A 24,703-nucleotide genomic window follows, 5' to 3' on the forward strand; every position below is an offset into this window, starting at 1 on the left:
CATATCAACTCTCTGGCTGAATCAACCGGACATATCAACTCTCTGGCTGCATCAACCGGACATATCAACTCTCTGGCTGCATCAACCGGACATATCAACTCTCTGGCTGCATCAACCGGACACATCATCTCTCTGGCTGCATCAACCGGACATATCAACTCTCTGGCTGCATCAACCGGACATATCAACTCTCTGGCTGCATCAACCAGACATATCAACTCTCTGGCTGCATCAACCGGACATATCAACTCTCTGGCTGCATCAACCGGACATATCAACTCTCTGGCTGCATCAACCGGACATATCAACTCTCTGGCTGCATCAACCGGACATATCAACTCTCTGGCTGCATCAACCGGACATATCAACTCTCTGGCTGCATCAACCGGACATATCAACTCTCTGGCTGCATCAACCGGACATATCAACTCTCTGGCTGCATCAACCGGACATATCAACTCTCTGGCTGCATCAACCGGACATATCAACTCTCTGGCTGCATCAACCGGACATATCAACTCTCTGGCTGCATCAACCGGACATATCAACTCTTTGGCTGCATCAACCGGACATATCAACTCTCTGGCTGCATCAACCGGACACATCAACTCTCTGGCTGCATCAACCGGACACATCAACTCTCTGGCTGCATCAACCGGACATATCGACTCTCTGGCTGCATCAACCGGACATATCAACTCTCTGGCTGCATCAACCGGACATATCAACTCTCTGGCTGCATCAACCGGACATATCAACTCTCTGGCTGCATCAACCGGACATATCAACTCTCTGGCTGCATCAACCAGACATATCAACTCTCTGGCTGCATCAACCGGACATATCAACCGGACATATCAACTCTCTGGCTGCATCAACCGGACATATCAACTCTCTGGCTGCATCAACCGGACACATCAACTCTCTGGCTGCATCAACCGGACATATCAACTCTCTGGCTGCATCAACCGGACATATCAACTCTCTGGCTGCATCAACCGGACATATCAACTCTCTGGCTGCATCAACCGGACATATCAACTCTCTGGCTGCATCAACCGGACATATCAACTCTCTGGCTGCATCAACCGGACATATCAACTCTCTGGCTGCATCAACCGGACATATCAACTCTCTGGCTGCATCAACAGGACATATCAACTCTCTGGCTGCATCAACCGGACATATCAACTCTCTGGCTGCATGTGTCATGTGTGTCCTAACCCTTGTTGACCCCTCCGGTTGAGTGAGGGGTATTAAACCACGGTGTCTCACCTGTCTGATGTGTCTGTTGACCCCTAGGTCTAATCTGGTCCTCTCCTAGTGAGGGTTATTAAACCACGGTGTCTCACCTGTCTGATGTGTCTGTTGACCCCTAGGTCTAATCTGGTCCTCTCCTAGTGAGGGGTATTAAACCACGGTGTCTCACCTGTCTGATGTGTCTGTTGACCCCTAGGTCTAATCTGGTCCTCTCCTAGTGAGGGTTATTAAACCACGGTGTCTCACCTGTCTGATGTGTCTGTTGACCCCTAGGTCTAATCTGGTCCTCTCCTAGTGAGGGGTATTAAACCACGGTGTGGGTGTCTCACCTGTCCGATGTGTCTGTGTGGCTGTGGCCGTGTCTGTTGACCTCTTCGGTCCTGTGATTGGCTCATTAGAACTCCCCTGTCGTCTGATTGGCTGTGAGGCCGAAGGTCCAGCATGCTCTGGGAGAACCTCGCCATCACATTGACCCCATTTCCATGACGATGACCCTCGTCAACCCGGGCCAACTCTGCTGTTACCCCATTGGCCACCGGCGAGGATTCTCTGGGGTCTGATTCGTTGCACTCGTAGTATAAGTCGTCAGACGACGTGTCATTGGCCGTCTGGTCACATAGTGCCGTGGTGCTGCCATTATCTTCATGAGTACTGCTGCCCCGCCTCCCCTCGAGCCCCTCCTCCTCCAACCCCTCCTCCTCCTCATCTAGCCACTCCTCTTCCAGCCCCTCCTCCTCCTCCTCATCTCTCTGTCCATGGCGGGACTTGGTATCCATCAGTGTTTCTGATTGGCTGATGGAGGCAGGCGGTGTCCCTGATTGGCTTTCGGTCCTGGGGACCAGGCTGACCTGTGGTCGGCCAGACTGGTGAGAATGGGCAGGGCTAATGAGGAGCTGCAGGGTGCGAGGTTTAGGGACTGGAGGGGCGGAGGGGTTTGTGTCAGGGTTCTGTGTATCAGGCGTATCAGGGTTCTGTGTATCAGGCGTGTCAGGGATCTGTGTATCAGGGTTCTGTGTATCAGGGCTCTGTGTATCAGGCGTGTCAGGGATCTGTGTATCAGGGTTCTGTGTATCAGGGATCTGTGTATCAGGGTTCTGTGTATCAGGGATCTGTGTATCAGGGATCTGTGTATCAGGGTTCTGTGTATCAGGCGTATCAGGGTTCTGTGTATCAGGGATCTGTGTATCAGGGTTCTGTGTATCAGGGCTCTGTGTATCAGGCGTATCAGGGTTCTGTGTATCAGGGTTCTGTGTATCAGGGATCTGTGTATCAGGGTTCTGTGTATCAGGCGTATCAGGGTTCTGTGTATCAGGCGTGTGTTTGTCGTGCTGTGTATTCCGTAGAGTAGCAGTCTCAGGTAGGGGTTTCTCAGGCATACTGAAGGGAGAGGTGAACCTGATGGCTTGGCTGGTCTCAAACTGTTGACTTCTCTGGAGGTGGACCTGTTAAGAGTCAGATACATTATCAGGTCTAACACACGTTACCTCATTAAAACAATAGTAGGGAGAGTCAGATACATGTGTTAGAGAAAGGGTTAGGGTGAGGAGAAAGGGTTAGGGTGAGGAGAAAGGGTTGGGGTGAGGAGAAAGGGTTAGGGTGAGGAGAAAGGGTTAGGGTGAGGAGAAAGGGTTAGGGTGAGGAGAAAGGGTTAGGGTGAGGAGAAAGGGTTAGGGTGAGGAGAAAGGGTTAGGGTGAGGAGAAAGGGTTAGGGTGAGGAGAAAGGGTTAGGGTGAGGAGAAAGGGTTAGGGTGAGGAGAAAGGGTTAGGGTGAGGAGAAAGGGTTGGGGTGAGGAGAAAGGGTTGGGGTGAGGAGAAAGGGCTTTAGGGTGAGGAGAAAGGGCTTTAGGGTGAGGAGAAAGGGCTTTAGGAGAAAGGGTTAGGGTGAGGAGAAAGGGTTAGGGTGAGGAGAAAGGGTTAGGGTGAGGAGAAAGGGTTAGGGTGAGGAGAAAGGGTTAGGGTGAGGAGAAAGGGTTAGGGTGAGGAGAAAGGGTTAGGGTGAGGAGAAAGGGTTGGGGTGAGGAGAAAGGGCTTTAGGTTGAGGAGAAAGGGTTAGGGTGAGGAGAAAGGGTTAGGGTGAGGAGAAAGGGTTAGGGTGAGGAGAAAGGGTTAGGGTGAGGAGAAAGGGTTAGGGTGAGGAGAAAGGGTTAGGGTGAGGAGAAAGGGTTAGGGTGAGGAGAAAGGGTTAGGGTGAGGAGAAAGGGTTAGGGTGAGGAGAAAGGGTTAGGGTGAGGAGAAAGGGTTAGGGTTAGGAGAAAGGGTTGGGGTGAGGAGAAAGGGCTTTAGGTTGAGGAGAAAGGGTTAGGGTGAGGAGAAAGGGCTTTAGGGTTAGGAGAAAGGGTTAGGGTGAGGAGAAAGGGTTAGGGTGAGGAGAAAGGGTTAGGGTGAGGAGAAAGGGGAACAGTAGAGAGGAACAAACCTGTTGGGGGCGGGAAGCGTCTCTCACATTGATGAAGCCAATCACGTCGCGGGGAGGGTCCGGCTCCGGCCAGGTGGGCAGGTATGGGATCAGGTACACCTTCTCCAGATTGGCTAGTCCTGGGTGGAGGGGCGGGGCCTCCACTGGCTCTCTGGCAGGCTTTAGAACCCGTCCCAGTGGATTTTGGGTAGTGGAGTTCTTGTTGCTAGAGTCGTTAGCGGAGCTAGCTGGGCTAGCATTGTTAGCTTTAGCCTGTGACGTAACTAGGGCGTATTTCGGGTTGATTAGTTTCCTAGCAACGGCTGCGGAGACAGGGGCGGGGGTGGCGATGGGGGTGAAGTCAGGGATAGGCTCCTCCTCCAGCGGAACCTTGGCGAGGGACACGCCCCTAGAGGTCATGTAGAGGTCACGGAACTGTTTGTCGAACGTCTCCACTGCCTGACCGCTCAGAACCGTGATCAGGTTCCGGTCCAGACGAGACGCCGACCACGTGAAGCTGAGGAGAGAGAACATACAGGGTCAGAGGTCAGGGTACCTGTATGATCCAGTCACAGCTCTGTCTCCGTCTACCAGCATGTATCTCTGACTGAGAGGGTCAGAGGTCAGGGTACCTGTATGATCCAGTCACAGCTCTGTCTATCAGCATGTATCTCTGACTGAGAGGGTCAGAGGTCAGGGTACCTGTATGATCCAGTCACAGCTCTGTCTATCAGCATGTATCTCTGACTGAGAGGGTCAGAGGTCAGGGTACCTGTATGATCCAGTCACAGCTCTGTCTCCGTCTACCAGCATGTATCTCTGACTGAGAGGGTCAGAGGTCAGGGTACCTGTATGATCCAGTCACAGCTCTGTCTATCAGCATGTATCTCTGACTGAGAGGGTCAGAGGTCAGGGTACCTGTATGATCCAGTCACAGCTCTGTCTATCAGCATGTATCTCTGACTGAGAGGGTCAGAGGTCAGGGTACCTGTATGATCCAGTCACAGCTCTGTCTATCAGCATGTATCTCTGACTGAGAGGGTCAGAGGTCAGGGTACCTGTATGATCCAGTCACAGCTCTGTCTATCAGCATGTATCTCTGACTGAGAGGGTCAGAGGTCAGGGTACCTGTATGATCCAGTCACAGCTCTGTCTCCGTCTACCAGCATGTATCTCTGACTGAGAGGGTCAGAGGTCAGGGTACCTGTATGATCCAATCACAGCTCTGTCTCCGTCTACCAGCATGTATCTCTGACTGAGAGGGTCAGAGGTCAGGGTACCTGTATGATCCAGTCACAGCTCTGTCTCCGTCTATCAGCATGTATCTCTGACTGAGAGAACCTCGGACCTTCTGAGCCGAGCGAGTGTAGAACTCTACTCCTTCACTACATCGCACACGCAGGTTCTAGAGGACAGAGAACACACACACACACACACACACACACACACACACACACACACACACACACACACACACACACACACACACACACACACACACACACATTAATACAGATTAGTATAACCTATTTTCAGAACACAGTTATCAACCACCCTGCAGTGGTTTAAGTCCATTTAAAACCAGATAATTACAAATTATTACATGAAATTAATAATAATATTGTGATGTCATTATGGGGTATTGTGATGTCATTATGGGGTATTGTGATGTCATTATGGGGTATTGTGATGTCATTCTGGGGTATTGTGATGTCATTCTGGGGTATTGTGTGTAGAATAAGGCTGTAAAGTAAAACGTGTTAAAAGTCAAGGGGTCTGAATACTTTCCCAATGCACTGTCTTTAGAGTGGAGTCTATGCCGTTGATTTAATTGTGTGCGTGCGTGCGTGTGTGTATGTTCACGTGCGTGCGTGTAATTGACTGCAGCAGCAGTATGGAATGTACTGAATGTTGTTCTGGAAACTTCTGAAACAAAAACACTTAACAACTTCAAGAGTTAAGCTGCAGAACTAGTTCCTCTGTTCTCCACAGAATACATATAGACAGAGAGAGATAACAGACAGACTGTCAGGACTAGTTCCTCTGTTCTCCACAGAATACATATAGACAGAGAGAGATAACAGACAGACTGTCAGGACTAGTTCCTCTGTTCTCCACAGAATACATATAGACAGAGAGAGATAACAGACAGACTGTCAGGACTAGTTCCTCTGTTCTCCACAGAATACATATAGACAGAGAGAGAGATAACAGACAGACTGTCAGGACTAGTTCCTCTGTTCTCCACAGAATACATATAGACAGAGAGAGAGATAACAGACAGACTGTCAGGACTAGTTCCTCTGTTCTCCACAGAATACATATAGACAGAGAGAGAGATAACAGACAGACTGTCAGAACTAGTTCCTCTGTTCTCCACAGAATACATATAGACAGAGAGAGAGATAACAGACAGATAAACTGCAGGACTAGTTCCTCTGTTCTCCACAGAATACATATAGACAGAGAGAGATAACAGACAGACTGTCAGGACTAGTTCCTCTGTTCTCCACAGAATACATATAGACAGAGAGAGATAACAGACAGACTGTCAGGACTAGTTCCTGTGTTCTCCACAGAATACATATAGACAGAGAGAGATAACAGACAGACTGTCAGGACTAGTTCCTGTGTTCTCCACAGAATACATATAGACAGAGAGAGAGATAACAGACAGACTGTCAGGACTAGTTCCTCTGTTCTCCACAGAATACATATAGACAGAGAGAGATAACAGACAGACTGTCAGGACTAGTTCCTCTGTTCTCCACAGAATACATATAGACAGAGAGAGATAACAGACAGACTGTCAGGACTAGTTCCTCTGTTCTCCACAGAATACATATAGACAGAGAGAGATAACAGACAGACTGTCAGGACTAGTTTCTCTGTTCTCCACAGAATACATATAGACAGAGAGAGAGATAACAGACAGACTGTCAGGACTAGTTCCTCTGTTCTCCACAGAATACATATAGACAGAGAGAGAGATAACAGACAGACTGTCAGGACTAGTTCCTCTGTTCTCCACAGAATACATATAGACAGAGAGACATAACAGACAGACTGTCAGGACTAGTTCCTCTGTTCTCCACAGAATACATATAGACAGAGAGAGATAACAGACAGACTGTCAGGACTAGTTCCTCTGTTCTCCACAGAATACATATAGACAGAGAGAGATAACAGACAGACTGTCAGGACTAGTTTCTCTGTTCTCCACAGAATACATATAGACAGAGAGAGAGATAACAGACAGACTGTCAGGACTAGTTCCTCTGTTCTCCACAGAATACATATAGACAGAGAGAGAGATAACAGACAGACTGTCAGGACTAGTTCCTCTGTTCTCCACAGAATACATATAGACAGAGAGAGATAACAGACAGACTGTCAGGACTAGTTCCTCTGTTCTCCACAGAATACATATAGACAGAGAGAGATAACAGACAGACTGTCAGGACTAGTTCCTCTGTTCTCCACAGAATACATATAGACAGAGAGAGAGATAACAGACAGACTGTCAGGACTAGTTCCTCTGTTCTCCACAGAATACATATAGACAGAGAGAGAGATAACAGACAGACTGTCAGGACTAGTTCCTCTGTTCTCCACAGAATACATATAGACAGAGAGAGAGATAACAGACAGACTGTCAGAACTAGTTCCTCTGTTCTCCACAGAATACATATAGACAGAGAGAGAGATAACAGACAGATAAACTGCAGGACTAGTTCCTCTGTTCTCCACAGAATACATATAGACAGAGAGAGATAACAGACAGACTGTCAGGACTAGTTCCTCTGTTCTCCACAGAATACATATAGACAGAGAGAGATAACAGACAGACTGTCAGGACTAGTTCCTGTGTTCTCCACAGAATACATATAGACAGAGAGAGATAACAGACAGACTGTCAGGACTAGTTCCTGTGTTCTCCACAGAATACATATAGACAGAGAGAGAGATAACAGACAGACTGTCAGGACTAGTTCCTCTGTTCTCCACAGAATACATATAGACAGAGAGAGATAACAGACAGACTGTCAGGACTAGTTCCTCTGTTCTCCACAGAATACATATAGACAGAGAGAGATAACAGACAGACTGTCAGGACTAGTTCCTCTGTTCTCCACAGAATACATATAGACAGAGAGAGATAACAGACAGACTGTCAGGACTAGTTTCTCTGTTCTCCACAGAATACATATAGACAGAGAGAGAGATAACAGACAGACTGTCAGGACTAGTTCCTCTGTTCTCCACAGAATACATATAGACAGAGAGAGAGATAACAGACAGACTGTCAGGACTAGTTCCTCTGTTCTCCACAGAATACATATAGACAGAGAGACATAACAGACAGACTGTCAGGACTAGTTCCTCTGTTCTCCACAGAATACATATAGACAGAGAGAGATAACAGACAGACTGTCAGGACTAGTTCCTCTGTTCTCCACAGAATACATATAGACAGAGAGAGATAACAGACAGACTGTCAGGACTAGTTTCTCTGTTCTCCACAGAATACATATAGACAGAGAGAGAGATAACAGACAGACTGTCAGGACTAGTTCCTCTGTTCTCCACAGAATACATATAGACAGAGAGAGAGATAACAGACAGACTGTCAGGACTAGTTCCTCTGTTCTCCACAGAATACATATAGACAGAGAGAGATAACAGACAGACTGTCAGGACTAGTTCCTCTGTTCTCCACAGAATACATATAGACAGAGAGAGATAACAGACAGACTGTCAGGACTAGTTCCTCTGTTCTCCACAGAATACATATAGACAGAGAGAGAGATAACAGACAGATAAACTGCAGGACTAGTTCCTCTGTTCTCCACAGAATACATATAGACAGAGAGAGAGATAACAGACAGACTGTCAGGACTAGTTCCTCTGTTCTCCACAGAATACATATAGACAGAGAGAGAGATAACAGACAGACTGTCAGGACTAGTTCCTCTGTTCTCCACAGAATACATATAGACAGAGAGAGAGATAACAGACAGACTGTCAGGACTAGTTCCTCTGTTCTCCACAGAATACATATAGACAGAGAGAGATAACAGACAGATAAACTGCAGGACTAGTTCCTCTGTTCTCCACAGAATACATATAGACAGAGAGAGATAACAGACAGACTGTCAGGACTAGTTCCTCTGTTCTCCACAGAATACATATAGACAGAGAGACATAACAGACAGACTGTCAGGACTAGTTCCTCTGTTCTCCACAGAATACATATAGACAGAGAGAGAGATAACAGACAGACTGTCAGGACTAGTTCCTCTGTTCTCCACAGAATACATATAGACAGAGAGAGATAACAGGCAGACTGTCAGGACTAGTTCCTCTGTTCTCCACAGAATACATATAGACAGAGAGAGATAACAGACAGACTGTCAGGACTAGTTCCTCTGTTCTCCACAGAATACATATAGACAGAGAGAGAGATAACAGACAGACTGTCAGGACTAGTTCCTCTGTTCTCCACAGAATACATATAGACAGAGAGAGATAACAGACAGACTGTCAGGACTAGTTCCTCTGTTCTCCACAGAATACATATAGACAGAGAGAGATAACAGACAGACTGTCAGGACTAGTTCCTCTGTTCTCCACAGAATACATATAGACAGAGAGAGATAACAGACAGACTGTCAGGACTAGTTCCTCTGTTCTCCACAGAATACATATAGACAGAGAGAGATAACAGACAGACTGTCAGGACTAGTTCCTCTGTTCTCCACAGAATACATATAGACAGAGAGAGATAACAGACAGACTGTCAGGACTAGTTCCTCTGTTCTCCACAGAATACATATAGACAGAGAGAGATAACAGACAGACTGTCAGGACTAGTTCCTCTGTTCTCCACAGAATACATATAGACAGAGAGAGATAACAGACAGATAAACTGCAGAACTAGTTCCTCTGTTCACCACAGAATACATATAGACAGAGAGAGATAACAGACAGACTGTCAGGACTAGTTCCTCTGTTCTCCACAGAATACATATAGACAGAGAGAGAGATAACAGACAGACTGTCAGGACTAGTTCCTCTGTTCTCCACAGAATACATATAGACAGAGAGAGAGATAACAGACAGACTGTCAGGACTAGTTCCTCTGTTCTCCACAGAATACATATAGACAGAGAGAGAGATAACAGACAGACTGTCAGGACTAGTTCCTCTGTTCTCCACAGAATACATATAGACAGAGAGAGATAACAGACAGACTGTCAGGACTAGTTCCTCTGTTCTCCACAGAATACATATAGACAGAGAGAGATAACAGACAGACTGTCAGGACTAGTTCCTCTGTTCTCCACAGAATACATATAGACAGAGAGAGATAACAGACAGACTGTCAGGACTAGTTCCTCTGTTCTCCACAGAATACATATAGACAGAGAGAGATAACAGACAGACTGTCAGGACTAGTTCCTCTGTTCTCCACAGAATACATATAGACAGAGAGAGATAACAGACAGACTGTCAGGACTAGTTCCTCTGTTCTCCACAGAATACATATAGACAGAGAGAGATAACAGACAGACTGTCAGGACTAGTTCCTCTGTTCTCCACAGAATACATATAGACAGAGAGACATAACAGACAGACTGTCAGGACTAGTTCCTCTGTTCTCCACAGAATACATATAGACAGAGAGAGATAACAGACAGACTGTCAGGACTAGTTCCTCTGTTCTCCACAGAATACATATAGACAGAGAGAGAGATAACAGACAGACTGTCAGGACTAGTTCCTCTGTTCTCCACAGAATACATATAGACAGAGAGAGAGATAACAGACAGATAAACTGCAGGACTAGTTCCTCTGTTCTCCACAGAATACATATAGACAGAGAGAGATAACAGACAGACTGTCAGGACTAGTTCCTCTGTTCTCCACAGAATACATATAGACAGAGAGAGAGATAACAGACAGACTGTCAGGACTAGTTCCTCTGTTCTCCACAGAATACATATAGACAGAGAGAGAGATAACAGACAGACTGTCAGGACTAGTTCCTCTGTTCTCCACAGAATACATATAGACAGAGAGAGAGATAACAGAGAGATAAACTGCAGAACTAGTTCCTCTGTTCACCACAGAATACATATAGACAGAGAGAGATAACAGACAGACTGTCAGGACTAGTTCCTCTGTTCTCCACAGAATACATATAGACAGAGAGAGAGATAACAGACAGACTGTCAGGACTAGTTCCTCTGTTCTCCACAGAATACATATAGACAGAGAGAGAGATAACAGACAGACTGTCAGGACTAGTTCCTCTGTTCTCCACAGAATACATATAGACAGAGAGAGATAACAGACAGATAAACTGCAGAACTAGTTCCTCTGTTCTCCACAGAATACATATAGACAGAGAGAGATAACAGACAGACTGTCAGGACTAGTTCCTCTGTTCTCCACAGAATACATATAGACAGAGAGAGATAACAGACAGACTGTCAGGACTAGTTCCTCTGTTCTCCACAGAATACATATAGACAGAGAGAGATAACAGACAGACTGTCAGGACTAGTTCCTCTGTTCTCCACAGAATACATATAGACAGAGAGATAACAGACAGACTGTCAGGACTAGTTCCTCTGTTCTCCACAGAATACATATAGACAGAGAGAGATAACAGACAGACTGTCAGGACTAGTTCCTCTGTTCTCCACAGAATACATATAGACAGAGAGAGATAACAGACAGACTGTCAGGACTAGTTCCTCTGTTCTCCACAGAATACATATAGACAGAGAGAGATAACAGACAGACTGTCAGGACTAGTTCCTCTGTTCTCCACAGAATACATATAGACAGAGAGAGATAACAGACAGACTGTCAGGACTAGTTCCTCTGTTCTCCACAGAATACATATAGACAGAGAGAGATAACAGACAGATAAACTGCAGAACTAGTTCCTCTGTTCACCACAGAATACATATAGACAGAGAGAGATAACAGACAGACTGTCAGGACTAGTTCCTCTGTTCTCCACAGAATACATATAGACAGAGAGAGATAACAGACAGACTGTCAGGACTAGTTCCTCTGTTCTCCACAGAATACATATAGACAGAGAGAGAGATAACAGACAGACTGTCAGGACTAGTTCCTCTGTTCTCCACAGAATACATATAGACAGAGAGAGAGATAACAGACAGACTGTCAGGACTAGTTCCTCTGTTCTCCACAGAATACATATAGACAGAGAGAGATAACAGACAGATAAACTGCAGGACTAGTTCCTCTGTTCTCCACAGAATACATATAGACAGAGAGAGATAACAGACAGATAAACTGCAGAACTAGTTCCTCTGTTCTCCACAGAATACATATAGACAGAGAGAGATAACAGACAGACTGTCAGGACTAGTTCCTCTGTTCTCCACAGAATACATATAGACAGAGAGATAACAGACAGACTGTCAGGACTAGTTCCTCTGTTCTCCACAGAATACATATAGACAGAGAGAGAGATAACAGACAGACTGTCAGGACTAGTTCCTCTGTTCTCCACAGAATACATATAGACAGAGAGAGATAACAGACAGATAAACTGCAGGACTAGTTCCTCTGTTCTCCACAGAATACATATAGACAGAGAGAGATAACAGACAGACTGTCAGGACTAGTTCCTCTGTTCTCCACAGAATACATATAGACAGAGAGAGATAACAGACAGACTGTCAGGACTAGTTCCTCTGTTCTCCACAGAATACATATAGACAGAGAGAGAGATACAGACAGACTGTCAGGACTAGTTCCTCTGTTCTCCACAGAATACATATAGACAGAGAGAGATAACAGACAGACTGTCAGGACTAGTTCCTCTGTTCTCCACAGAATACATATAGACAGAGAGAGATAACAGACAGACTGTCAGGACTAGTTCCTCTGTTCTCCACAGAATACATATAGACAGAGAGAGAGATAACAGACAGACTGTCAGGACTAGTTCCTCTGTTCTCCACAGAATACATATAGACAGAGAGAGAGATAACAGACAGACTGTCAGGACTAGTTCCTCTGTTCTCCACAGAATACATATAGACAGAGAGAGATAACAGACAGACTGTCAGGACTAGTTCCTCTGTTCTCCACAGAATACATATAGACAGAGAGAGATAACAGACAGATAAACTGCAGAACTAGTTCCTCTGTTCTCCACAGAATACATATAGACAGAGAGAGATAACAGACAGACTGTCAGGACTAGTTCCTCTGTTCTCCACAGAATACATATAGACAGAGAGAGATAACAGGCAGACTGTCAGGACTAGTTCCTCTGTTCTCCACAGAATACATATAGACAGAGAGAGATAACAGACAGACTGTCAGGACTAGTTCCTCTGTTCTCCACAGAATACATATAGACAGAGAGAGATAACAGACAGACTGTCAGGACTAGTTCCTCTGTTCTCCACAGAATACATATAGACAGAGAGAGATAACAGACAGACTGTCAGGACTAGTTCCTCTGTTCTCCACAGAATACATATAGACAGAGAGAGAGATAACAGACAGACTGTCAGGACTAGTTCCTCTGTTCTCCACAGAATACATATAGACAGAGAGAGAGATAACAGACAGACTGTCAGGACTAGTTCCTCTGTTCTCCACAGAATACATATAGACAGAGAGAGATAACAGACAGATAAACTGCAGAACTAGTTCCTCTGTTCTCCACAGAATACATATAGACAGAGAGAGATAACAGACAGACTGTCAGGACTAGTTCCTCTGTTCTCCACAGAATACATATAGACAGAGAGATAACAGACAGACTGTCAGGACTAGTTCCTCTGTTCTCCACAGAATACATATAGACAGAGAGAGAGATAACAGACAGACTGTCAGGACTAGTTCCTCTGTTCTCCACAGAATACATATAGACAGAGAGAGAGATAACAGACAGACTGTCAGGACTAGTTCCTCTGTTCTCCACAGAATACATATAGACAGAGAGAGATAACAGACAGACTGTCAGGACTAGTTCCTCTGTTCTCCACAGAATACATATAGACAGAGAGAGATAACAGACAGATAAACTGCAGAACTAGTTCCTCTGTTCTCCACAGAATACATATAGACAGAGAGAGATAACAGACAGACTGTCAGGACTAGTTCCTCTGTTCTCCACAGAATACATATAGACAGAGAGAGATAACAGACAGACTGTCAGGACTAGTTCCTCTGGTCTCCACAGAATACATATAGACAGAGAGAGATAACAGACAGACTGTCAGGACTAGTTCCTCTGTTCTCCACAGAATACATATAGACAGAGAGAGATAACAGGCAGACTGTCAGGACTAGTTCCTCTGTTCTCCACAGAATACATATAGACAGAGAGAGATAACAGACAGACTGTCAGGACTAGTTCCTCTGTTCTCCACAGAATACATATAGACAGAGAGAGAGATAACAGACAGACTGTCAGGACTAGTTCCTCTGTTCTCCACAGAATACATATAGACAGAGAGACATAACAGACAGACTGTCAGGACTAGTTCCTCTGTTCTCCACAGAATACATATAGACAGAGAGACATAACAGACAGACTGTCAGGACTAGTTCCTCTGTTCTCCACAGAATACATATAGACAGAGAGAGAGATAACAGACAGATAAACTGCAGGACTAGTTCCTCTGTTCTCCACAGAATACATATAGACAGAGAGAGAGATAACAGACAGACTGTCAGGACTAGTTCCTCTGTTCTCCACAGAATACATATAGACAGAGAGAGATAACAGACAGATAAACTGCAGGACTAGTTCCTCTGTTCTCCACAGAATACATATAGACAGAGAGAGAGATAACAGACAGACTGTCAGGACTAGTTCCTCTGTTCTCCACAGAATACATATAGACAGAGAGAGATAACAGGCAGACTGTCAGGACTAGTTCCTCTGTTCTCCACAGAATACATATAGACAGAGAGAGATAACAGACAGACTGTCAGGACTAGTTCCTCTGTTCTCCACAGAATACATATAGACAGAGAGAGATAACAGACAGACTGTCAGGACTAGTTCCTCTGTTCTCCACAGAATACATATAGACAGAGAGAGATAACAGACAGACTGTCAGGACTAGTTCCTCTGTTCTCCACAGAATACATATAGACAGAGAGAGAGATAACAGACAGATAAACTGCAGGACTAGTTCCCCTGTTCTCCACAGAATACATATAGACAGAGAGAGATAACAGACAGACTGTCAGGACTAGTTCCTCTGTTCTCCACAGAATACATATAGACAGAGAGAGATAACAGACAGACTGTCAGGACTAGTTCCTCTGTTCTCCACAGAATACATATAGACAGAGAGAGATAACAGACAGACTGTCAGGACTAGTTCCTCTGTTCTCCACAGAATACATATAGACAGAGAGAGATAACAGACAGACTGTCAGGACTAGTTCCTCTGTTCTCCACAGAATACATATAGACAGAGAGAGATAACAGACAGATAAACTGCAGAACTAGTTCCTCTGTTCACCACAGAATACATATAGACAGAGAGAGATAACAGACAGACTGTCAGGACTAGTTCCTCTGTTCTCCACAGAATACATATAGACAGAGAGAGATAACAGACAGACTGTCAGGACTAGTTCCTCTGTTCTCCACAGAATACATATAGACAGAGAGAGAGATAACAGACAGACTGTCAGGACTAGTTCCTCTGTTCTCCACAGAATACATATAGACAGAGAGAGAGATAACAGACAGACTGTCAGGACTAGTTCCTCTGTTCTCCACAGAATACATATAGACAGAGAGAGATAACAGACAGATAAACTGCAGGACTAGTTCCTCTGTTCTCCACAGAATACATATAGACAGAGAGAGATAACAGACAGATAAACTGCAGAACTAGTTCCTCTGTTCTCCACAGAATACATATAGACAGAGAGAGATAACAGACAGACTGTCAGGACTAGTTCCTCTGTTCTCCACAGAATACATATAGACAGAGAGATAACAGACAGACTGTCAGGACTAGTTCCTCTGTTCTCCACAGAATACATATAGACAGAGAGAGAGATAACAGACAGACTGTCAGGACTAGTTCCTCTGTTCTCCACAGAATACATATAGACAGAGAGAGATAACAGACAGATAAACTGCAGGACTAGTTCCTCTGTTCTCCACAGAATACATATAGACAGAGAGAGATAACAGACAGACTGTCAGGACTAGTTCCTCTGTTCTCCACAGAATACATATAGACAGAGAGAGATAACAGACAGACTGTCAGGACTAGTTCCTCTGTTCTCCACAGAATACATATAGACAGAGAGAGAGATAAGACAGACTGTCAGGACTAGTTCCTCTGTTCTCCACAGAATACATATAGACAGAGAGAGATAACAGACAGACTGTCAGGACTAGTTCCTCTGTTCTCCACAGAATACATATAGACAGAGAGAGATAACAGACAGACTGTCAGGACTAGTTCCTCTGTTCTCCACAGAATACATATAGACAGAGAGAGAGATAACAGACAGACTGTCAGGACTAGTTCCTCTGTTCTCCACAGAATACATATAGACAGAGAGAGAGATAACAGACAGACTGTCAGGACTAGTTCCTCTGTTCTCCACAGAATACATATAGACAGAGAGAGATAACAGACAGACTGTCAGGACTAGTTCCTCTGTTCTCCACAGAATACATATAGACAGAGAGAGATAACAGACAGATAAACTGCAGAACTAGTTCCTCTGTTCTCCACAGAATACATATAGACAGAGAGAGATAACAGACAGACTGTCAGGACTAGTTCCTCTGTTCTCCACAGAATACATATAGACAGAGAGAGATAACAGGCAGACTGTCAGGACTAGTTCCTCTGTTCTCCACAGAATACATATAGACAGAGAGAGATAACAGACAGACTGTCAGGACTAGTTCCTCTGTTCTCCACAGAATACATATAGACAGAGAGAGATAACAGACAGACTGTCAGGACTAGTTCCTCTGTTCTCCACAGAATACATATAGACAGAGAGAGATAACAGACAGACTGTCAGGACTAGTTCCTCTGTTCTCCACAGAATACATATAGACAGAGAGAGAGATAACAGACAGACTGTCAGGACTAGTTCCTCTGTTCTCCACAGAATACATATAGACAGAGAGAGAGATAACAGACAGACTGTCAGGACTAGTTCCTCTGTTCTCCACAGAATACATATAGACAGAGAGAGATAACAGACAGATAAACTGCAGAACTAGTTCCTCTGTTCTCCACAGAATACATATAGACAGAGAGAGATAACAGACAGACTGTCAGGACTAGTTCCTCTGTTCTCCACAGAATACATATAGACAGAGAGATAACAGACAGACTGTCAGGACTAGTTCCTCTGTTCTCCACAGAATACATATAGACAGAGAGAGAGATAACAGACAGACTGTCAGGACTAGTTCCTCTGTTCTCCACAGAATACATATAGACAGAGAGAGAGATAACAGACAGACTGTCAGGACTAGTTCCTCTGTTCTCCACAGAATACATATAGACAGAGAGAGATAACAGACAGACTGTCAGGACTAGTTCCTCTGTTCTCCACAGAATACATATAGACAGAGAGAGATAACAGACAGATAAACTGCAGAACTAGTTCCTCTGTTCTCCACAGAATACATATAGACAGAGAGAGATAACAGACAGACTGTCAGGACTAGTTCCTCTGTTCTCCACAGAATACATATAGACAGAGAGAGATAACAGACAGACTGTCAGGACTAGTTCCTCTGGTCTCCACAGAATACATATAGACAGAGAGAGATAACAGACAGACTGTCAGGACTAGTTCCTCTGTTCTCCACAGAATACATATAGACAGAGAGAGATAACAGGCAGACTGTCAGGACTAGTTCCTCTGTTCTCCACAGAATACATATAGACAGAGAGAGATAACAGACAGACTGTCAGGACTAGTTCCTCTGTTCTCCACAGAATACATATAGACAGAGAGAGAGATAACAGACAGACTGTCAGGACTAGTTCCTCTGTTCTCCACAGAATACATATAGACAGAGAGACATAACAGACAGACTGTCAGGACTAGTTCCTCTGTTCTCCACAGAATACATATAGACAGAGAGACATAACAGACAGACTGTCAGGACTAGTTCCTCTGTTCTCCACAGAATACATATAGACAGAGAGAGAGATAACAGACAGATAAACTGCAGGACTAGTTCCTCTGTTCTCCACAGAATACATATAGACAGAGAGAGAGATAACAGACAGACTGTCAGGACTAGTTCCTCTGTTCTCCACAGAATACATATAGACAGAGAGAGATAACAGACAGATAAACTGCAGGACTAGTTCCTCTGTTCTCCACAGAATACATATAGACAGAGAGAGAGATAACAGACAGACTGTCAGGACTAGTTCCTCTGTTCTCCACAGAATACATATAGACAGAGAGAGATAACAGGCAGACTGTCAGGACTAGTTCCTCTGTTCTCCACAGAATACATATAGACAGAGAGAGATAACAGACAGACTGTCAGGACTAGTTCCTCTGTTCTCCACAGAATACATATAGACAGAGAGAGATAACAGACAGACTGTCAGGACTAGTTCCTCTGTTCTCCACAGAATACATATAGACAGAGAGAGATAACAGACAGACTGTCAGGACTAGTTCCTCTGTTCTCCACAGAATACATATAGACAGAGAGAGAGATAACAGACAGATAAACTGCAGGACTAGTTCCCCTGTTCTCCACAGAATACATATAGACAGAGAGAGATAACAGACAGACTGTCAGGACTAGTTCCTCTGTTCTCCACAGAATACATATAGACAGAGAGAGAGATAACAGACAGACTGTCAGGACTAGTTCCTCTGTTCTCCACAGAATACATATAGACAGAGAGAGATAACAGACAGACTGTCAGGACTAGTTCCTCTGTTCTCCACAGAATACATATAGACAGAGAGAGAGATAACAGACAGATAAACTGCAGGACTAGTTCCTCTGTTCTCCACAGAATACATATAGACAGAGAGAGAGATAACAGACAGACTGTCAGGACTAGTTCCTCTGTTCTCCACAGAATACATATAGACAGAGAGAGAGATAACAGACAGACTGCAGGACTAGTTCCTCTGTTCTCCACAGAATACATATAGACAGAGAGAGAGATAACAGACAGACTGTCAGGACTAGTTCCTCTGTTCTCCACAGAATACATATAGACAGAGAGAGATAACAGACAGACTGTCAGGACTAGTTCCTCTGTTCTCCACAGAATACATATAGACAGAGAGAGAGATAACAGACTGTCACGCCCTGGCCTTAGTATTCTTTGTTTTCTTTATTATTTTAGTTAGGTCAGGGTGTGACATGGGGAATGTTTATGTTTTGTTGGTTTTGGGTGTTGTTTATGGTAAAGGGGTTGTGTATAGTATATGGGTTTGTGTGGAGTACATGTTTCTAGTGTTGTCTATGTGTGTTTAGTTGTCTAGGAGAGTCTATGGTTACCTGAATGAGTTCCCAATTAGAGACAGCTGATTTCGGTTGTCTCTGATTGGGAGCCTTATTTAGGGTAGCCATAGGCTCTCATTGGTTGTGGGTAATTGTCTATGTAGAACGTTTGTAGCCTGTATGTATGTGCACAACGTTTGTAGCTTCACGGTCGTTTTGTTGTTTTGTTGTTTGTATAGAGTTTTGTGTCGTGTTCATCTTCGTTCGTGTTAAAATAAAAGAAGATGGCTTATTTTCCAAAAGCTGCATTTTGGTCCGTCAATCCGCCACACGATCGTGACACAGACAGATAAACTGCAGGACTAGTTCCTCTGTTCTCCACAGAATACATATAGACAGAGAGAGAGATAACAGACAGACTGTCAGGACTAGTTCCTCTGTTCTCCACAGAATACATATAGACAGAGAGAGAGATAACAGACAGACTGTCAGGACTAGTTCCTCTGTTCTCCACAGAATACATATAGACAGAGAGAGAGATAACAGACAGACTGTCAGGACTAGTTCCTCTGTTCTCCACAGAATACATATAGACAGAGAGAGATAACAGACAGACTGTCAGGACTAGTTCCTCTGTTCTCCACAGAATACATATAGACAGAGAGAGAGATAACAGACAGATAAACTGCAGGACTAGTTCCTCTGTTCTCCACAGAATACATATAGACAGAGAGAGATAACAGACAGACTGTCAGGACTAGTTCCTCTGTTCTCCACAGAATACATATAGACAGAGAGAGATAACAGACAGACTGTCAGGACTAGTTCCTCTGTTCTCCACAGAATACATATAGACAGAGAGAGATAACAGACAGACTGTCAGGACTAGTTCCTCTGTTCTCCACAGAATACATATAGACAGAGAGAGATAACAGACAGACTGTCAGGACTAGTTCCTCTGTTCTCCACAGAATACATATAGACAGAGAGAGATAACAGACAGACTGTCAGGACTAGTTCCTCTGTTCTCCACAGAATACATATAGACAGAGAGAGAGATAACAGACAGACTGTCAGGACTAGTTCCTCTGTTCTCCACAGAATACATATAGACAGAGAGAGAGATAACAGACAGACTGTCAGGACTAGTTCCTCTGTTCTCCACAGAATACATATAGACAGAGAGAGATAACAGACAGACTGTCAGGACTAGTTCCTCTGTTCTCCACAGAATACATATAGACAGAGAGAGATAACAGACAGATAAACTGCAGGACTAGTTCCTCTGTTCTCCACAGAATACATATAGACAGAGAGAGAGATAACAGACAGACTGTCAGGACTAGTTCCTCTGTTCTCCACAGAATACATATAGACAGAGAGAGATAACAGACAGACTGTCAGGACTAGTTCCTCTGTTCTCCACAGAATACATATAGACAGAGAGAGATAACAGGCAGACTGTCAGGACTAGTTCCTCTGTTCTCCACAGAATACATATAGACAGAGAGAGAGATAACAGACAGACTGTCAGGACTAGTTCCTCTGTTCTCCACAGAATACATATAGACAGAGAGAGAGATAACAGACAGACTGTCAGGACTAGTTCCTCTGTTCTCCACAGAATACATATAGACAGAGAGAGAGATAACAGACAGACTGTCAGGACTAGTTCCTCTGTTCTCCACAGAATACATATAGACAGAGAGAGAGATAACAGACAGACTGTCAGGACTAGTTCCTCTGTTCTCCACAGAATACATATAGACAGAGAGAGATAACAGACAGATAAACTGCAGGACTAGTTCCTCTGTTCTCCACAGAATACATATAGACAGAGAGAGAGATAACAGACAGACTGTCAGGACTAGTTCCTCTGTTCTCCACAGAATACATATAGACAGAGAGAGATAACAGGCAGACTGTCAGGACTAGTTCCTCTGTTCTCCACAGAATACATATAGACAGAGAGAGATAACAGACAGACTGTCAGGACTAGTTCCTCTGTTCTCCACAGAATACATATAGACAGAGAGAGATAACAGACAGACTGTCAGGACTAGTTCCTCTGTTCTCCACAGAATACATATAGACAGAGAGAGATAACAGACAGACTGTCAGGACTAGTTCCTCTGTTCTCCACAGAATACATATAGACAGAGAGAGAGATAACAGACAGATAAACTGCAGGACTAGTTCCCCTGTTCTCCACAGAATACATATAGACAGAGAGAGATAACAGACAGACTGTCAGGACTAGTTCCTCTGTTCTCCACAGAATACATATAGACAGAGAGAGAGATAACAGACAGACTGCAGGACTAGTTCCTCTGTTCTCCACAGAATACATATAGACAGAGAGAGATAACAGACAGACTGTCAGGACTAGTTCCTCTGTTCTCCACAGAATACATATAGACAGAGAGAGAGATAACAGACAGACTGTCAGGACTAGTTCCTCTGTTCTCCACAGAATACATATAGACAGAGAGAGAGATAACAGACAGACTGCAGGACTAGTTCCTCTGTTCTCCACAGAATACATATAGACAGAGAGAGATAACAGACAGACTGTCAGGACTAGTTCCTCTGTTCTCCACAGAATACATATAGACAGAGAGAGATAACAGACAGACTGTCAGGACTAGTTCCTCTGTTCTCCACAGAATACATATAGACAGAGAGAGAGATAACAGACAGACTGTCAGGACTAGTTCCTCTGTTCTCCACAGAATACATATAGACAGAGAGAGATAACAGACAGACTGTCAGGACTAGTTCCTCTGTTCTCCACAGAATACATATAGACAGAGAGAGAGATAACAGACAGATAAACTGCAGGACTAGTTCCTCTGTTCTCCACAGAATACATATAGACAGAGAGAGAGATAACAGACAGACTGTCAGGACTAGTTCCTCTGTTCTCCACAGAATACATATAGACAGAGAGAGAGATAACAGACAGACTGCAGGACTAGTTCCTCTGTTCTCCACAGAATACATATAGACAGAGAGAGAGATAACAGACAGACTGTCAGGACTAGTTCCTCTGTTCTCCACAGAATACATATAGACAGAGAGAGATAACAGACAGACTGTCAGGACTAGTTCCTCTGTTCTCCACAGAATACATATAGACAGAGAGAGAGATAACAGACTGTCACGCCCTGGCCTTAGTATTCTTTGTTTTCTTTATTATTTTAGTTAGGTCAGGGTGTGACATGGGGAATGTTTATGTTTTGTTGGTTTTGGGTGTTGTTTATGGTAAAGGGGTTGTGTATAGTATATGGGTTTGTGTGGAGTACATGTTTCTAGTGTTGTCTATGTGTGTTTAGTTGTCTAGGAGAGTCTATGGTTACCTGAATGAGTTCCCAATTAGAGACAGCTGATTTCGGTTGTCTCTGATTGGGAGCCTTATTTAGGGTAGCCATAGGCTCTCATTGGTTGTGGGTAATTGTCTATGTAGAACGTTTGTAGCCTGTATGTATGTGCACAACGTTTGTAGCTTCACGGTCGTTTTGTTGTTTTGTTGTTTGTATAGAGTTTTGTGTCGTGTTCATCTTCGTTCGTGTTAAAATAAAAGAAGATGGCTTATTTTCCAAAAGCTGCATTTTGGTCCGTCAATCCGCCACACGATCGTGACACAGACAGATAAACTGCAGGACTAGTTCCTCTGTTCTCCACAGAATACATATAGACAGAGAGAGAGATAACAGACAGACTGTCAGGACTAGTTCCTCTGTTCTCCACAGAATACATATAGACAGAGAGAGATAACAGACAGACTGTCAGGACTAGTTCCTCTGTTCTCCACAGAATACATATAGACAGAGAGAGATAACAGACAGACTGTCAGGACTAGTTCCTCTGTTCTCCACAGAATACATATAGACAGAGAGAGATAACAGACAGATAAACTGCAGGACTAGTTCCTCTGTTCTCCACAGAATACATATAGACAGAGAGAGATAACAGACAGACTGTCAGGACTAGTTCCTCTGTTCTCCACAGAATACATATAGACAGAGAGATAACAGACAGATAAACTGCAGGACTAGTTCCTCTGTTCTCCACAGAATACATATAGACAGAGAGAGAGATAACAGACAGACTGTCAGGACTAGTTCCTCTGTTCTCCACAGAATACATATAGACAGAGAGAGAGATAACAGACAGACTGTCAGGACTAGTTCCTCTGTTCTCCACAGAATACATATAGACAGAGAGAGAGATAACAGACAGACTGTCAGGACTAGTTCCTCTGTTCTCCACAGAATACATATAGACAGAGAGAGAGATAACAGACAGACTGTCAGGACTAGTTCCTCTGTTCTCCACAGAATACATATAGACAGAGAGAGAGATAACAGACAGACTGTCAGGACTAGTTCCTCTGTTCTCCACAGAATACATATAGACAGAGAGAGAGATAACAGACAGATAAACTGCAGGACTAGTTCCTCTGTTCTCCACAGAATACATATAGACAGAGAGAGAGATAACAGACAGACTGTCAGGACTAGTTCCTCTGTTCTCCACAGAATACATATAGACAGAGAGAGAGATAACAGACAGACTGTCAGGACTAGTTCCTCTGTTCTCCACAGAATACATATAGACAGAGAGAGAGATAACAGACAGACTGTCAGGACTAGTTCCTCTGTTCTCCACAGAATACATATAGACAGAGAGAGAGATAACAGACAGATAAACTGCAGAACTAGTTCCTCTGTTCTCCACAGAATACATATAGACAGAGAGAGATAACAGACAGACTGTCAGGACTAGTTCCTCTGTTCTCCACAGAATACATATAGACAGAGAGAGAGATAACAGACAGACTGTCAGGACTAGTTCCTCTGTTCTCCACAGAATACATATAGACAGAGAGAGATAACAGACAGATAAACTGCAGGACTAGTTCCTCTGTTCTCCACAGAATACATATAGACAGAGAGAGAGATAACAGACAGACTGTCAGGACTAGTTCCTCTGTTCTCCACAGAATACATATAGACAGAGAGAGATAACAGACAGACTGTCAGGACTAGTTCCTCTGTTCTCCACAGAATACATATAGACAGAGAGAGATAACAGACAGACTGTCAGGACTAGTTCCTCTGTTCTCCACAGAATACATATAGACAGAGAGAGATAACAGACAGACTGTCAGGACTAGTTCCTCTGTTCTCCACAGAATACATATAGACAGAGAGAGATAACAGACAGACTGTCAGGACTAGTTCCTCTGTTCTCCACAGAATACATATAGACAGAGAGAGATAACAGACAGACTGTCAGGACTAGTTCCTCTGTTCTCCACAGAATACATATAGACAGAGAGAGATAACAGACAGATAAACTGCAGAACTAGTTCCTCTGTTCTCCACAGAATACATATAGACAGAGAGAGAGATAACAGACAGACTGTCAGGACTAGTTCCTCTGTTCTCCACAGAATACATATAGACAGAGAGAGAGATAACAGACAGACTGTCAGGACTAGTTCCTCTGTTCTCCACAGAATACATATAGACAGAGAGAGATAA

At 44.0% G+C, this 24,703-nt stretch overlaps 2 protein-coding genes across 3 annotated transcripts in view; one reads left to right on the forward strand and one right to left on the reverse strand.

The window, feature by feature from the left end:
* Nucleotides 1-24,703, forward strand: part of LOC129843335 (sodium/mannose cotransporter SLC5A10-like) — a 162,160-nt gene that overhangs the window by 96,825 nt on the left and 40,632 nt on the right. The gene's annotated exons all lie outside the window — the stretch shown is intronic.
* LOC129843336 (protein FAM83G-like) overlaps nt 1-24,703 on the reverse strand; it is a 91,658-nt gene that overhangs the window by 46,905 nt on the left and 20,050 nt on the right. Inside the window, exons 3-5 of the mRNA XM_055911973.1 lie at nt 4,936-5,060; nt 3,677-4,172; nt 1,590-2,702 (exon numbers count right to left, since the gene is read on the reverse strand). Of these exons, the coding sequence (XP_055767948.1) occupies nt 1,590-2,702; nt 3,677-4,172; nt 4,936-5,060 (1,734 nt within the window). The remainder of the gene's footprint in view (nt 1-1,589; nt 2,703-3,676; nt 4,173-4,935; nt 5,061-24,703) is intronic.

This window comes from Salvelinus fontinalis, unplaced genomic scaffold (genome assembly GCF_029448725.1).
Source record: "Salvelinus fontinalis isolate EN_2023a unplaced genomic scaffold, ASM2944872v1 scaffold_0118, whole genome shotgun sequence".
NCBI classification, from domain to species: domain Eukaryota; kingdom Metazoa; phylum Chordata; class Actinopteri; order Salmoniformes; family Salmonidae; genus Salvelinus; species Salvelinus fontinalis.